Here is a 15,177-nt window from a genome sequence, read left to right as displayed (position 1 = left end):
TCTAAGAGCGGTTTCGCAGGCGGCACTCCTGCTGTGTGAAAAGAAGCACTGAACAGTGACACACGTGCAGACAGCTCCCAATTCAAGGACACCAGAGGGTTCTCAGGAGTTTCTCTATTACTGGTTTTACAAAGGAAGGGTTTCCCAGACTCATTACAAATGTCCGGAGAAGAAGGTGGTGAAACAACTTAACATAGTCTGAAGGACACTGAGAGGACTGATAAAACTGGAACTACGAAAGGGTTCCTCTGCGCATTTAACTGCATCAGAGGACACCTGTACTCTGCTTTTTAGGCATATTGGTCTGATCAGACCATTTCTCCACTTGAACACTTTCCTGCCTCATTCCAGAGAATTAGGGATGGTGTAAGAGGACTTATTTACTTTGGTTAGTGAAACTTCTTATCTGACTTACTGGTAGCCAAATCCTCTGTCAGATTCCCCATTTCCCCGCTTTGCTTTGGGTGCTGCAATAGGATTGCATTACTGCAGCAATAGCACTAGGCAACGTTCATTTTGCAAGGCCTCAGCAGTCCTGGAGAGGTCTGTGCTCACTGACCACCAGGAATGCTGGAAGGCAATGCAAGCCCAGTCACTGTTACTAATTGCTTGGGAAGACTCAGGAAGTTACTGGACTGTCCTGGAACTGGCGCGCACTCACAGGTGCCATTTCATCTGTCCACTCCCCATGACCAGGTTGGAATCGCTTCACTGTTTCCATATCATCTATCACTCGGACAACATCACCAACCCAAAAGGTGTTGAGCTACAAGAAAAAGAAAGTCATAAGCTTTTGGGGGATGAAGCCAGAAAAAAAAAATAGCCATCAGCCCCTCCACATCACCCCCACCCTCAGAAACCCAACCAAACGAGAAGCCCATTGACTCAACCACCAAGACATTACAAAACTTAAGTACCAAGAAATCTGTAACCACAGCCCTGCAAAACAAATGTAGCCCCAGGACTGGGTATTTCTGTTTAAAGCCAAGTGCACATTTAAGTAGGGAAATAATTTGGGACAGAACTTTTTTTGTTCTTTTCTTTCTTCTTCAAACCATTTATAATGAATTACAGTATCAAGCGCATACAGAACTTTCCCCACAATACCTGACTTGGCACTGGAGACTTCAGTTCACTTTACCAAGGAAGTTAAATCTGTTTGTCATTTAAGACAGGAAAGGGAAAAGACAGTTTATCTATACTGGTAATTTGGCAGATACTCCCTCTGTTCACTGAGCTAAGAAGGGAGCACCGTCAAAACATACTTTTCAGAGCAGACTAATTCTGCACAAAACAGTCTGACACTGCATTGTCCACTGGTGTTGGAGCTTTTAGCGTTGTGATCTTGTTCAGGTCTTTCTGAACTCTGTCTTCCAGCAGCTGCTTCTGTAACTATTAGCCCTGTTTCTAATCATCCATATCTCAAGTCCTGAAACCTCTGGGGAAGGCCAGAACCACAAGCTTTAGAAATGCAGACACAAAATTAGAAGGGCTGGATTAAAGACTCAGGTCATCCAGAAGAATCAGAGAGAAGCAAGACAAAGAAAGATGCAAAAAGGAGAAGAACATGAAGACACAAGAACAAGGAAGAAAATCAAATGGAAATGATGCAGAAGTAGGTTCATCACAGATGAAAGGTAGCTGCAGAAGGATGAGCTACTGTAGGTCTACTGTTACCATTCTTATCAAAGAAGCTGAAATTCAGAAATGGAATTTACCTTAAGAACTTACAACATCTGAAATGCAAAGGTTCATAAAACTGGACAGCCCAATAGTCCAACTCCACTGTCTGCAACCATCTGTCTTAGCTCTGATGGCTTGCAGGAAATTCTGCCTAGAGCTACTGCTTTTAGAACACCAGTTTATTTCTGCAGCTTTTGCTAGGACAAGTGTCTCAAACACAGGAGGTTAGACTGACAGCTACTCCCTGCAGCATTTCCAGTTGTGGCCAAGCTCACCTACCAGCACCTACCTTAGTCAGAGCTCCAGGATGGAAAGTCCAGCGGGTTTCACTGTTGAACTGGACCCGCACGTCCCCTCTGTCCGTGATTCTGTGCACAGTCCCTGTCTGGCCAATGAACTTTTGATAGGGGGAAAAAGAAAAAAAAGTAGGGGAAACCCCCTAAATAAATCAAATGGCTTAATAGTGGGGAAAGCAAGCATGGATGGCTAAATTACCCATCATTTCCAATTGCAGACTAACAGTTCTCCCAAACCTGCTGAAAATGAGATGCAGTCATTGTTTTTCTGCAAAAGGAGGGAAAAGCTGCTTAAGAAGCCCCTCAAAAATAGCAGTATAGTGGGGGAGGAGAGTGATAGGAATACAAAGTGTGAAAACCCTTGAAAATGCAGCACAAATTGTCCTCCTCTTTCCAAGTGACAAAGCTGGGCAGAGATTACAACATTGTTCTGCAGTCTAATACCAGCAAGGCATGCTTTGAGAAGACAAAAAAGGGGGCATGGTAGAGGAGACTACAGAAAACAAGGTATAGTTGTGTAGTGCAGTATTCTATAGCTGTGATTCTGACAGGTCCTTGAGAGTATTGAAGGAGACAAAAAGTACCTGGCGAGTCCCTGCCTGCCAGGCTAAAAGAGGCTGATGCTCAGTTAACAGATTTCCACATTGAAACTGAAATGATAGAGTTTGTCTTGATATTTTAAAGTCTGGTTTCAAAGAGACTGCTCACCTACAGGGTGGTTTTAGCTAGAATATATATAGAATGTATCTTTATCATTTGATAGCATTTCTTCATACAGCAAAGCTTCAGACAGCTGCCTCAGAATCAGACCTGCGGGTTATTCATTTACTGACTCAAGTGCAGCAGGCATTTGGGTCACTTGTGGCTACATACTTCCCTCTCTCTCTAAAAAGCCACTTTTATACAAGTTACTAATACAAGCTCAGAGATAGGTCTTATTACTGGACTGGTGAGCATCAAAATGTGGCTTTGTCTTGCAAATCTACTGGGTAACAGCAATACTGCCTTCTTCAAGGTAATTTAATCTATTTGGGGCAGTATCCGTAGACTATGAAAAACCAAGAAAGTTGACTTAAGGAGAAACAAAAAGCACAAACCTTTGAAATGGCAAATTTATTCATTTAGCTGTTATTTTGTCTGGATGTAAGCACACCCCCAGTATTCACAACCCCCTGAGATGCTCTCCTACAGTAATAAGCATCATTTCTGTCTTTACTTCCTCTGCTATCAGAGGGCATTCTAGATAACAGGTGACACCAAACTGTTGGTTCTTCAAACTAAAGCCAAGATAACAGGCCAAGCTCCAAGAACATTGTATCGGCTGAGAAATTTTAGCCCTGGCCAGGGACAGAGCCCACTATTGACAAAACACATAACTTTCATTAGCAGTAATACACAGTACAAAAGAAGCCAAACAGGGAATGGTTCCAGAACGCCACAGAAAAGATCCATGGCTCATTGAAAAACAAACAAACCAGTCATTATTGTTTTACACTGGCTTCCAAGCCCTTTTGAGCAACTCTTTTGACCCATCATAGACTCTTAGAAATTACGCAGGGCTCCCCAAGGCAATTCTCATACAACACAGATTTACCTGAGCCTAAAAATAAAACCAACTCCAGTGTCCTACCACTAAAGAATTTCTATTTGTGATTCAGTCAACACCATATAGATGTAGAAGGTAACGAGCTGCTCAAGGATGGTCTGCTAACTTCCTAGCCAGTGCCTACTTATGTAGGCTGAGATAGTGACTGCTATATGACTGGCAGAACAGGAGCCAGCAGAAACATACCTCAGCCATTTTAGGATTCCAGCCACCGTGGCCCTCCTGCATCTCCCGCAAGATGTCAATGTCCAGCAGGCATTTCACTTTGTCCCCGTGCTGGAAGGGGTGCCTGTCTGTGCTCTCCTTCCGCTGCAGTTCAGCTGGCTTTCCTAAAGAGAAGGACACCACCACCCGGAGACATGCAGGATGCAACAACACACTTCGTGTCTCATTTGGCTTTGTAACAAGGGTTTAAAACTAAGAAGCTTAACTGGGGCAGAGTGGTTGTGGACTATCCCCTACACACTCCATGGGGCAACCTATATAGGGAGCTCAAGAGGAGTTAGCTCTCATTGCATAGTGACAGGGGTAATCCTTACAAGACACAAATCTGTCCTTCCCAGAGAGGGGAACGCCTTTTGAATGATGCCTCTCATGTCATGTCAGACACCAGGAGCTGTTCTTAGCAATCCAGTCACCCACACCAATTGTTGAGCAGGCATACCCACAAAGGACCCAGAATAAGTTCTCTTCCATAGGCAGCCACATAGCTTGCTTCACCCTCCTCTAGCCTTCCTGTGTAGCAAGAGGCCATTCCCCTGGAAATAAGCCCCCCATCCAACCCTTCCCTTATACTCTTGCCAAGCTGCTCAGGGAGAGAAAAGGATGAGAAAGACTTCGTTGTGCTGCTGCAGACTCAAGAACAGACCTCCCTGTTTTCCCAGGGAGCAAAAGATGGTCCCTGCACCTCATTACAAAAAATTACAACTAAATTACACCTTGGTAAAAAAAGTCCAAAACCACAAGTCATTTCCTCAGTGTCATTAGAGAAAGGTGAATTGCAGCAAGTTGCCCACCCAGACATCACCTTTTCCCATTTCTTTTCCTAACATCCCTGCAGGACAAGTATTTGGGAGCTCCTTTCTCAGACATTGCCCTTTTGTCACCATTTCTCAACAGAAGACTTGTCTCTACATACCTAATTTTGGGAGATGCTCCTTGTAGTAAAAGCCACCAGATGCCTCCACAGTACATTTCAGGTCCACTTTTCCCTTGTGTCCAACTCTGTAGACATTGGTGGTACCATCAGACCACGTTACACTGGCCACACTGCGTCCAGTCTCTACATCCCAGCCACGAATATCAACCACACGTCCAATTTTACCTTCACCTCCTGATGCAAAAAGGGGTGGGGAAAAAAGTGTCCAGTTTATATTTTCACTGACACCAACACATAGAAACTCACCTGACACTGGATTAATTACTGAAATACACCAAAAATACCCTCAAATTATTCAGCAACTTACACAACTTCCTCAGAGCTTGCATGATTCACCTTGATCTGCAGAAGGCAGAGATCTTAGTCACCTTTTTAATTAGGGAAATTACACCATAAGACAACTCAGTTTGACCAAAAAGGACAGAATCTCTGCATTAAACTCGCTGAAAGCCAGCCAGCCATTTACTTTGGAATGCAAGTATGGAAAAGATGAATTCTGTGTAGGAACAGCCACCCCTCAGTGTACAGAAACACCGCCTAGCTACACAGTGCACAGAGTCATGGCACCACGCTGTGGCAAGATAAAAACACAGCAGTGCTGTAAAATCCACCCAAAAATCTTTAATTTCTCCCCAACAGTGGCCAGGTGGAGGAACACCAAGTAAAGATAGTTCTGGTTCTTCTCTTCACCTGCCCAAGCAAGGAAGTGTATTACTGAACCATCCAGAACAGCAGCATGTATTTGTGAGAAGGTAAATGTGGCTGGGCACGTGGGGCATTCACCCAATATGCAGTTACTGACCATGGGAAGGGAGAGCCTCTGGGCAGTGCCAAGGTTCAAGTATGGGAATCACTGATCTTGCAACAACACTGTGTTCCTTTGACCACAATAACGTGGACAGGTAGTAGCAGATGGCTGTCCTCTCCCCACTCTTTCAGTCTGTGAGAAACCTGGTAGGTATCACTGGCCTCAAATTAATGCTGACAGAAACTTAGCACCACAAGAACTTAATGACAAAAGTGACAGAACTTGATGTTTGTCTGTTGCAGCAGGGATTTAGATTGAACAACAACAAAAAGTAATATTCCCCCCTCATCCTGGTCAGGTGCTTTTCTTTGAGAAGGGCACTAGCTTCCACTTCCACAGTGTCTGGACTTTGAGAAGTGGTAGTAAGGAAAAACACCCATTTAGTGAAAAGGTTGAAGTGGCTGAAAAGCAACATCATTGATGAGATTTCTCAAATAGCTACTACTGCCCTTACCAAACACGCAGCCCACACCATCAGTACACAAACTTACCAGGACCCTATAACACAGTTTGCAAGGTTATTTATTACCACTCCTACATGTTAGCTCCTTAAATGAAAACAGAGTTGATGTGCTAGTGCTACCAGGAAGCTAAGTTCAGAAGGGCAACTGGCTGTGGATGGGGGCAGCTCCATCAAAGACAAGGCAGTACTCATTAGGGACCAGCTGAGTGGCTGATCTTATGCTTCCTCACTTGTCCTGCACATGTAACTGCTTTCAGGTCACAATCATTGTAAGCAACACAAGTCTCAGACATGTAAATGTTGATCTGATCTCAAAAGGATGGATAAGCTGTACTGAGCATAAGCTTCTTTGGCTCTCAGACCCTGCAAGTATCCATATGCCCTGCACTAAACCCAGAGCTCCAATAAACGGTGGAGACAACACTGGAAACCTTTGGACTTACAATGTAATTGTCAAAGGGAAGAAGAAGCTGTAAAAGGCTCTGGAATGGACAGTAAAGTCTCCCTCACCCTGCAGCACTACACAGAAATTGTTACCAGTGAGTTCAAGTCAGCCATTTATCCCAAAAGCAGCTCCAGAAAAGGCTTTTTTTCCCCTTTGCATTTTCAGCCTGAAGTTACAATTCATACAGAAAGCAGAAACCATTCTCCAGCAACCACAGCAAGCAGCTCTTCATTAAAGCTCCAGGGGAAACACTCCTTCTAGATCATTTCTCTTAACTGTTCTTAAAAGTATGCAATTAAGGATACTCCAAAGAACTCCAAGGGAAAACAGAGCACTGAACACCAAGTCAGACAAACCCTGCTCCTGCTGTGAATGGGATCTTTTTCAGGAGAAGATGGGATGCACACAGTTTATGTCACAAGTATGTTTTATAGGACATCTCACAAGCAGCTTACCATCCTGGTTACCCCACTCCCAGTCAGGGCCACGCACTACTTTAGCCCCCTGGAAAGTCCCTTTTAGTGTGATGCGAGTCAAATTCTGTCGAGGGCTCACAAGGACTCTGGAAAAACAAAGAGAAAACAAATGAATTTGTTACTATTCCCACTTTATAAAGCTCCGTTCCAACTGAGGTGTGTCACGTGAGGATCAAGTGCACCATGCTCACATACAGAAAAACATGGCTTGAGAGCTGGAGAGCATGTAAGAAGTGAGAGAAAACCATAAAATTGTTAAACAGGGTCTTTGATCCTAAAAACTGGCCCCCCCAGGAAGGTCAGAACATTTAGGCACTGGTTCCACTGATGCCAGAAAAACAACTAGTGAATAATATTCTGGGCTAAAGGCAACCCAGGTTTATCTTCAAAGGTTATTGAAAATTGTGAGATCCATGCTACAGAACCTAAAAAAGCTCCGTGTTTTTCTCAACTGTGAGATGCAGGTATCTGGGGAGAGAGGCTGCCATGAGAGCAGGAGGAACAGGCACACCTCAGTGAGAGTCTGTGGAGACAAACACAATCTACACACAAGCAGCAGAGCTGTGGTGGAGCCTCATGTTGTTAACCATCAGAATGGCATCCTGCTGACTCAGGAAGTTGAACATATACAACACCCAAGTCAATTAATATGTCTCACTCAATTAAAAACCAGAGCCTCTGAGAGGATGGGGCAAATCACAGGAGGAAGGAGAAAGTCATTACTCCAGGAAGTCTGACATCACTTCATTGGAAGAGTAAAACTGGCACTCAGCTGCCCCTGCATCCCATTGTTAAGTTTAAGGCAGCACTTCTGGACGTTACTAAGATGTACACAGCATGGAAGCATCAATGGCTCAGGCAGTCTCCTACTCAATAAGGAGTTCAGCACATTTCATAACCTAAGCTGCAGACTGCACAGCCCAGTTCACTGGCTGAAAAGCAGAGCAGATTAGAGCAGCAGTGTTGTGGCTAGACTGTTTCCAGGATAATAGAGACCTTTCTGTCTGCATCACAGACACACACACTGACCCAGCTTAAGAACAAAGAAGAGAAAATACCTACGTGATAGTAAACAGTGGGTCTGATGTCCTGTTAAAGCAGCTTCCAATTCCCATATTGTTACAGCAGTTCCTCTGCTGGTTTTGTGCGTGCTGCTCCTACTCCCTGTTCCCTAGCAGAAAGCTGTCTCACAAGCCACCAAATTCCTTATGGACCTCTTTGTGTTGCTCACCCACGTACAATCCACTTTGCCAGGTGACTGCAGAGGTGCCACAATCCATACCCATATCCATGCACCTCCTCCTGACAGGCTCTTGGCAGTGCCCAGAGCAGACAGAGCAAACCCAAGCTCAGCAGCTGCTCCAGCCCAGAGAAGGGGAGGGGAAGCCTGACCTCAGAATGCTGTATTTATTTTCCATCTAATACCTAGAGAGAGAAGGTGGAGACTCAGAAGGATAAAAAGCTTATGCTTGAACTTACTGTTTACTTATCCATCAAATGCTTAAGTCTTTTACCTTCCTTAACTTGGGAACAGATCTCCTACCTGTGCTTTACAACCTAATGTGCTTAAAAAGAGGGAGAAATTATTTACACATGTTCTTGTAAAAGCTGAATGTTTGTTACCCAGACTGTAGCTCAACAAGAGGAAGATGAAGACCATTTTCTGAATGACTGAGATTTTGTCTGTTTTAAACACCATCAAGGCTGGCAGTTGTTCTGAAAGAAGATAATGAAAGAGGGCCAGGAAAAAGCTCAGCTAAAAAAGAAACACTGATCAGCATTCATTTTATCACAGTGTCATCCCCTATAAACTAGCTACAAAACCCAGCATGGATTTGTGTGCTACATCTGAAGCAACTCAGCTAAAACATGCTATTTTCACTGTATTGAATGCTTTTCTAACAATTTATCAAAGATGTCTTAGTACATCTGAGACAAAGTGATAAAAATACACTTCTCTCCTCCAAACCCCACTCTCACAAGGGGTTTCAATGCGAAGATTCTCAGTGACAGTAAAAGAAAGCAGCAAGATGTTTAAACTGCAAAATAACCACCACTGTTATATTCCAGCATGATTTCCCTTTGTGTATGAATCATGTAACAGCAGCAATCTCCCATCTCAACAGCTCTCACATTAACTTGTCACTCGGAGTGAAATTTGTGGCTAGAAACCAGGAAAACAACGGTGACCAGTTCAGAAAGCTGATCCTTAAAGAAGAAAGTGTAAGAAACTCCATCTCCCATTCTACCTAAATGCTGGAGGCAATACACTGTAAGTGCCTTCTTTCCCCAGCCTCACAAAAACACTGACCTTGTGTTAAACCACACACTGCTGACCAGCAACACCAAAGAATGATGTGAGAACCAGATGTCCTCAGCCAACACATCTTCAGTTTTCATCTAATTCAACATGTTTTGCTCCAAATACTGGCTAACAACCAAAGTCACCAGCGTGTTCCAAAAATACCCCAGGGATAAATTTAATCACTGCAGTATTGCCTTTAATAACAATTTTAATTATGACAGCCAAAGTCTGCAGCCATTTCTGCCCTACAAATTCCAATGATATTAACTTACTACAGAGTGGAGAAAACACTTGGGAGCATGTGCTGGACAGAACGAAGCTGTATCTCTCCTCAGCATGATGGAACACCACCCCCTGGGGACAGTCTGCCTGTGTTCAGATTTCACCGAGGTGCTCATATAGCCTTTCACATCACTGAGACCTATGCTCCAGCCAGCTAGAAAAATAGCATCATCCATGCTTTACAGATATTGAGACCCAAAACAACTGATTTGGAGTTTAAAGAGAGACTTCTTTTAACATGCAGCAATGATCTGAGGCGCTGCAGAAGGCAGAGCCCCTTTGTACCACACACCCCTAACATTTTATAAGACGGAGAGCTCTTTAGTGTAGAAGAAACAAGCACAACAACCAGGACTAGAAAGCTGAAGGGATGGTCACCCTGCAAAGTAGCAGCCTGTAAATACTGTGTTAATCTCTTCAGAAAATCACTGCTGTAAACTAGAATCTCAGCTTACAGGGGGTACAAACTCCTGGAATACATAAAGATCTACACAGGCTACCTCAAGAACAGCCAACACAGGTATCTTGCAGAAACTACAGGTATAACCAACCTCAACACTGCAAGAGATTCTAGATTCTCTAATCCTCCCTAGCAAAGCTTTTACTGAAGCACTTCCAGCAAAGGATAAAGGAAGGAAATTCTGACAGATGGCAGGCGGATGCTGATTGCTCAAGTGTGAACCAGACGAAGACAAGGATGCTGGTAAGCGAGGGATCAGGATCACAGGAACCTATTTCAGGAACTGGCTTTACCAAGAATTTCCATTGTCAATTCTACCCTTCCCCGCCCCGGCACAGTTCTTCACAAAACCTGCTGCATGTTTATAGCTTACACTGCAAGCTCTGAGCTGAGCTAAATGCTTGTTGTCTTTTTTGCTAACCTCCAAAGCTAACCTGTGTCAGACTCAGTTTTGGAAAGCCACAGTGGGCAAGACTTCAGACCAAGGCTTCTAAATGTGAACTAAAATGTGTGTGTGTGTGCACCGAAGGCTCAATACCCTAGTGCAGACAGAAGGTTTTCTAACTCTGCTCTCAGAGAAGATTTCTCTTGCTTACGGTTTTCATCATGAAATTCCAGAAAAGATAAAGATAAAAATACATCACTGAAATTTAATCTCTAATTCCACAAATCAAACAGAATACTCCAAACTAAATAAGGGAAGCCTTGTGTGGGGATATGCCCTAGTGTTCTCCAATCTATGTAGGTTTTTAAGAAGGCAAATTAAGTAACTTTGCCAGCAAATCATGGTGGCTTTTTTAAGAAGTACAATTATACTCATTCATTAATAGAATAAACTCATAATGATAAATTCATTAATATTTACTGTGCTTTTTTTTTCCCCTCTCCAAAAAGTTAGCAAACAAACACATCATCACACAAGACAAATTTGGTTCAAAATGTTACTCACCAACATTTCTTAGTCTAGCAGCTTAAACGACATTGCATAAATAACAGATGTTGAAGAAACTACTACAGTACATAAACCTGCATCCTCTTTATTGCCTAGTAGTAAAACACCAGCAGTTGTCACTCAGCTACTGTATTAGTTCAGGCTTACAGTAGAAGCCGTCACAGATGGAATGCTGGCTTATCAAAGCTGCCTTGACTGGATCTGTGTTGCACATGCATACCTACACGATATCATGCGCTTGTTCCTGTATCTGATTTAGAAATCCAACTGGTAACTAGAGTAGACAGAGTTGGTTTAAGAATTATGGCTGAAAATAACTGCAAACTGTTTTGACTCCAGTATAAAACACAACATGTACCCAAAAAATACTTGTGTTTCTTATGCTTGGCTACACAGAACATTGCCCTGTGTGCTTTGCTGGCTCCTCCAACTCCATTGTTCTCCAGAAACAAAACAGGACCTTTTCAAGTGTTAAGGTTGTGATTTATTGGTGAGAGAAGTCTAGAAAAGAGCCTGGTAAAATGCACCACATCCCCTACTGAAATTCAGCTTAGCATCATGCCTGAGAAAGGGATGCTTGTGAAATGCCATTGCTATTTTTACACTTGAATATAATACTGCTAATATTTCGCATGAGGAAGATTATCCCAGAGCTGATGATTGTGCCTGGCTATTCCTGCCCTAACATAACCCTGATGAGTTTTGCTTTGCAATCTGCTTACAGACACTGATTTACCTTCCAATTACTAAGCATATATTTAGCGAATGGATACACAACTGCAAAGGAAGGTCTTCAGTGAAACTGAGCTATCCATTCTGTTAAATTAAGGATGGGAGCCTCTCCCAAAACAGCCATTAAATTCAAACCAAACCAATAAAAAACACCAGCAATTGGCAGATGTCAGGAAGAGATGACTTCAAATGGCACAATATAAAAAACTCAGTACTTCCTGCCACCAGAGGTTCAAACTCAGGTCACTGAAGACCTGAAATAACCTTTAGGTAAAGGTGTCTTCAAAGCCTCTTCAGAAAACTGATTGGGAACCCTCTGCAGTGGCTGTCTGGGCTTAAGGCCACCTAAATCCTAGGATTAGTGAGCAGTCTTGAAAGCAACACACTGCTGCACTTGAGGCTCATTGTGAAGATACCCATTCCCTGCCAGAGGAAGGATATGAGAGAATCTGGGGACTCATCCTGTGTCACAGCCATTCAAACAACAGCAGGTAGCAACAAAATCTCAAGCAAACCCAAAGCCACACAGCAGTTACCATGCCTTTTTAAACACAGCTTTTTTTTTGGTCCTTAGGGAACTGCCAAAGGTTTTCTCTTCTATTTTATTAAGTAAAAAAATTGAGATGGGTGATTTAAGTAATAGTCCTAGTGAGTCATAAGTATGCAATTTCTGTTCTCCAAAAAGATGCTGCATTGCCTACGGCAATGTATCTTTACAGTTCAGACCTCAGTTATGCCAACGAAATCTTCTCTGTGGCATTGTTCAAAGGTGATCTCCTTCCATGCCCCTTGTTTCACTATTTTTTAAAATCAGAACATTTATATATGTATTATTTTTATATCTAGATATGAAATCACAAAGCTCATTTCACAATAGGATCTGGCTGGCTTGTCACATTAGCACATCTTAATGTGGTGGATAAACACAAGCCTCAACACTTAGAGGGGGCATTCTCTGGACAGCAACATCTATCTCTTTGCTAGCACCAAGAATTCTGGCTCAACCACAATGGCAAAAACTGTTGTAATCAACTTCACTGTGAGCTTCCCATATGGGAGGAAAAGCAGCTGCAAATCCAACACCACTGTCTTTAGCAAAGTAATTACACTTTTCATTCTGCAGATGGATGCAACGCACAGTGATGTTCTCAAGGGGAGGGGTGGGAGGGAAATAAGAGACAGTGACAAGAGCTGATTTCCTGTTATTTTTCCTAAAGGCAAGAGGATTACAAGACTCATCTTCATGTCTACCTTAGGAGGTGGAAATTAAACTCCTGTTTGAGACTGCTTTTCAGTTCTTCCTCAGGACAGGAGAACAGACCTCCATGTTTTGGCACATCATCAACCCCTGAGGCATCCACACCCCATTTTGGAGACCACTAGGATAGAACAGTGACTGTAGATCCCAGCAGGATTCACTGGACTTCCCCTGCAGCATCACTTACGGTTGTGAGTGCGCTGTCTCGTAGCGCTCGAAGGAGTGGGACAGATCATGCTTGTTGTTCATGTAACACTGTGTGCACAAGTCATAGTCAAAACACATTTTGCATTTCCACCGCATTCCCCGTATCCCATGCTTCTTGCAACAGTCACAGATGATGTTAGGGTGACGCACACCTAGGAGAACAAAAGCAAAGGAATAGAAGATCCAGAGAAACCAGGCTGACCAGGATCTTAAGAACTACATCAGCATGTTTTAAAGAAACAAAATCATGTACTGTGAGAGTACTGAAGATGATGCAGTAATATAATACCAAGTGATGTGTAATATGAATTATCCATTTCCCAGCTTAATGGACTCTGATCCTAAAAGCCATGCCAGAATCCAAAAGAATGTCAGTCAGCAAAACTGTTAGGCTTACAGACAAAAAAGAAAGAGGAAAGAAAAGCCTTTGCATAGAGGCAAACAGGAATTTCATTCCATGAATTGGCTGAATGTACACTACTGCTCAGCATCAATTCACAGGCAGCTGCCAAAGGCTTAACATTCCAGCTAGCATGTAAGGCAAGCATATGCTAGAGGAGATAGGTTTACAGCACCAGTTTTGTGCTTCTTGTCCATGCTATACTCACCTATTTGTGCATTATCATACAGAAGAAGGTCGTAAGCCCCTTGGAATCCAGTCCGATAGTTGGTTCTGTTGCCTTGATCCCACTGCACAACCACAGTCTTGTCTGGAGTGGTGGGGCTGCCTGTCCGACCAATCTCAACTACAGTCCCAACATTGCCTTCTCCACTGTCCTGGTTGCCCCACTTCCAGTCCACTCCACGAACTACCCGCATCCCAACCTGCATGCTGGCATAGGGGTCCACGTCCATTGATCTGCACAGTGAGACCTACAGTTCTTTCACGTAGAGGGTCCTGGAGACAGGCAGTATCAGCAGCAACACAGTCAGCAGCAGCATGGTCAGCACACCTAACAAGACAACATACAATTAAGTGATGCCACTCAACACATCACATTTCCCCCAGAATGACCTGCCTATAGAAGAGGCCTGACCTACTGAGTAGATCAATCTGTACTTTATCAAAACAGGGATCCTTGCAGTGTTTGCACAGATACACAAACTTCCAAGGCACAGAAACATCTGTGTAATAGCCAAAAGACTTATTCCAGAGCACTGGGAATGAGGAAAAGAATTGGGCAAGAAATCTGCACCAAACTCCAGCCCTTGGTTTCAAATTCAGAACTACATGCCCAGAGAAGCTGTGTCTGCCCCATCCCTGGCAGTGTTCAAGGCCAGGTTGGACACAGGGGCTTGGAGCAACCTGCTCTAGTGGAAGGTGTCCCTGCCTGTGGCAGGGGGTTGGAGATGTAGAAGCTTTAAGGTCCCTTCCAACACAAACCAGTCTGGGATTCTGTGTGCAACTGCTACTAGAGACACAATGGCAACAGAAACAAAGGAGCACAGTAAATAGAGTTGAAGGAAATGACCAGGAAAACACCAGCAGCATGATTTTAGTAATGAAAAGTCAATACCAGTCTATTTTTCAGGAAGACTCTTAATATGCATCATACCACATGATACTGCAGCATTGAATTTCACTTGACCAGAAAGTTAGTTCTGGTTTTGATTTTGGGATACAGGAAGTTTTAAAGATGCATATGAAAGAAATGTTTTGTTTTCCAAAAGTAAGTTTTAACATGCCAGTGTCAGAGAAATGTCAATTTTTGCTGCTACTTATCAATGACAGAACAGGGAAAGGGGATTGCTTACCTGCAATAAGCACTACAGATTCTGTGCTGGGATCATTAAAAGCTTGGAATAGCCTTTACAGCTGTTGCCATGACAAGTGATAAATGAAGTGAATAGCACATGGATGCAGCACGTCCACCACTTCGAATTAAATCAGTTTCAAAGCCTGGTTTACCTCTGTACCAGAACAAGACAGAATGTGGCTTTCAATATTTAGGGCCAAGATGCTTATTTGACTTCTGGAAATCTACTGCAGCATCCTTTTATTTTTGGGCATCCCTGGGTGTCCCTCTTCTTCTCAAGCAAATTTG

The 15,177-nt window shown here is 43.3% G+C and overlaps 1 protein-coding gene across 2 annotated transcripts in view; it reads right to left on the bottom strand.

Moving 5' to 3' along the window:
- MIB2 (mindbomb E3 ubiquitin protein ligase 2) overlaps positions 1 to 14,085 on the bottom strand; it is a 26,195-nt gene extending 12,110 nt beyond the window's left edge. Inside the window, exons 1-7 of one of the 2 annotated variants that reach the window (XM_010015313.1) lie at positions 13,741 to 14,085; positions 13,113 to 13,284; positions 6,916 to 7,022; positions 4,724 to 4,918; positions 3,772 to 3,914; positions 1,973 to 2,080; positions 662 to 766 (exon numbers count right to left, since the gene is read on the bottom strand). In XM_010015313.1, coding sequence (XP_010013615.1) covers positions 662 to 766; positions 1,973 to 2,080; positions 3,772 to 3,914; positions 4,724 to 4,918; positions 6,916 to 7,022; positions 13,113 to 13,284; positions 13,741 to 13,987 — 1,077 coding nt within the window. In that variant the 5' untranslated portion in view covers positions 13,988 to 14,085. The remainder of the gene's footprint in view (positions 1 to 661; positions 767 to 1,972; positions 2,081 to 3,771; positions 3,915 to 4,723; positions 4,919 to 6,915; positions 7,023 to 13,112; positions 13,285 to 13,740) is intronic. The other variant, XM_010015314.1, reaches the window with a different exon arrangement.
- Positions 14,086 to 15,177: the final 1,092 nt, after the last annotated feature.

The sequence above is a fragment of the Nestor notabilis genome, unplaced genomic scaffold (genome assembly GCF_000696875.1).
Source record: "Nestor notabilis isolate BGI_N333 unplaced genomic scaffold, ASM69687v1 scaffold29185, whole genome shotgun sequence".
In the NCBI taxonomy this organism is placed as follows: domain Eukaryota; kingdom Metazoa; phylum Chordata; class Aves; order Psittaciformes; family Psittacidae; genus Nestor; species Nestor notabilis.
Note: the sequence above shows the minus strand (reverse complement) of the source record. Positions and strands in the feature narration are given on the sequence as shown.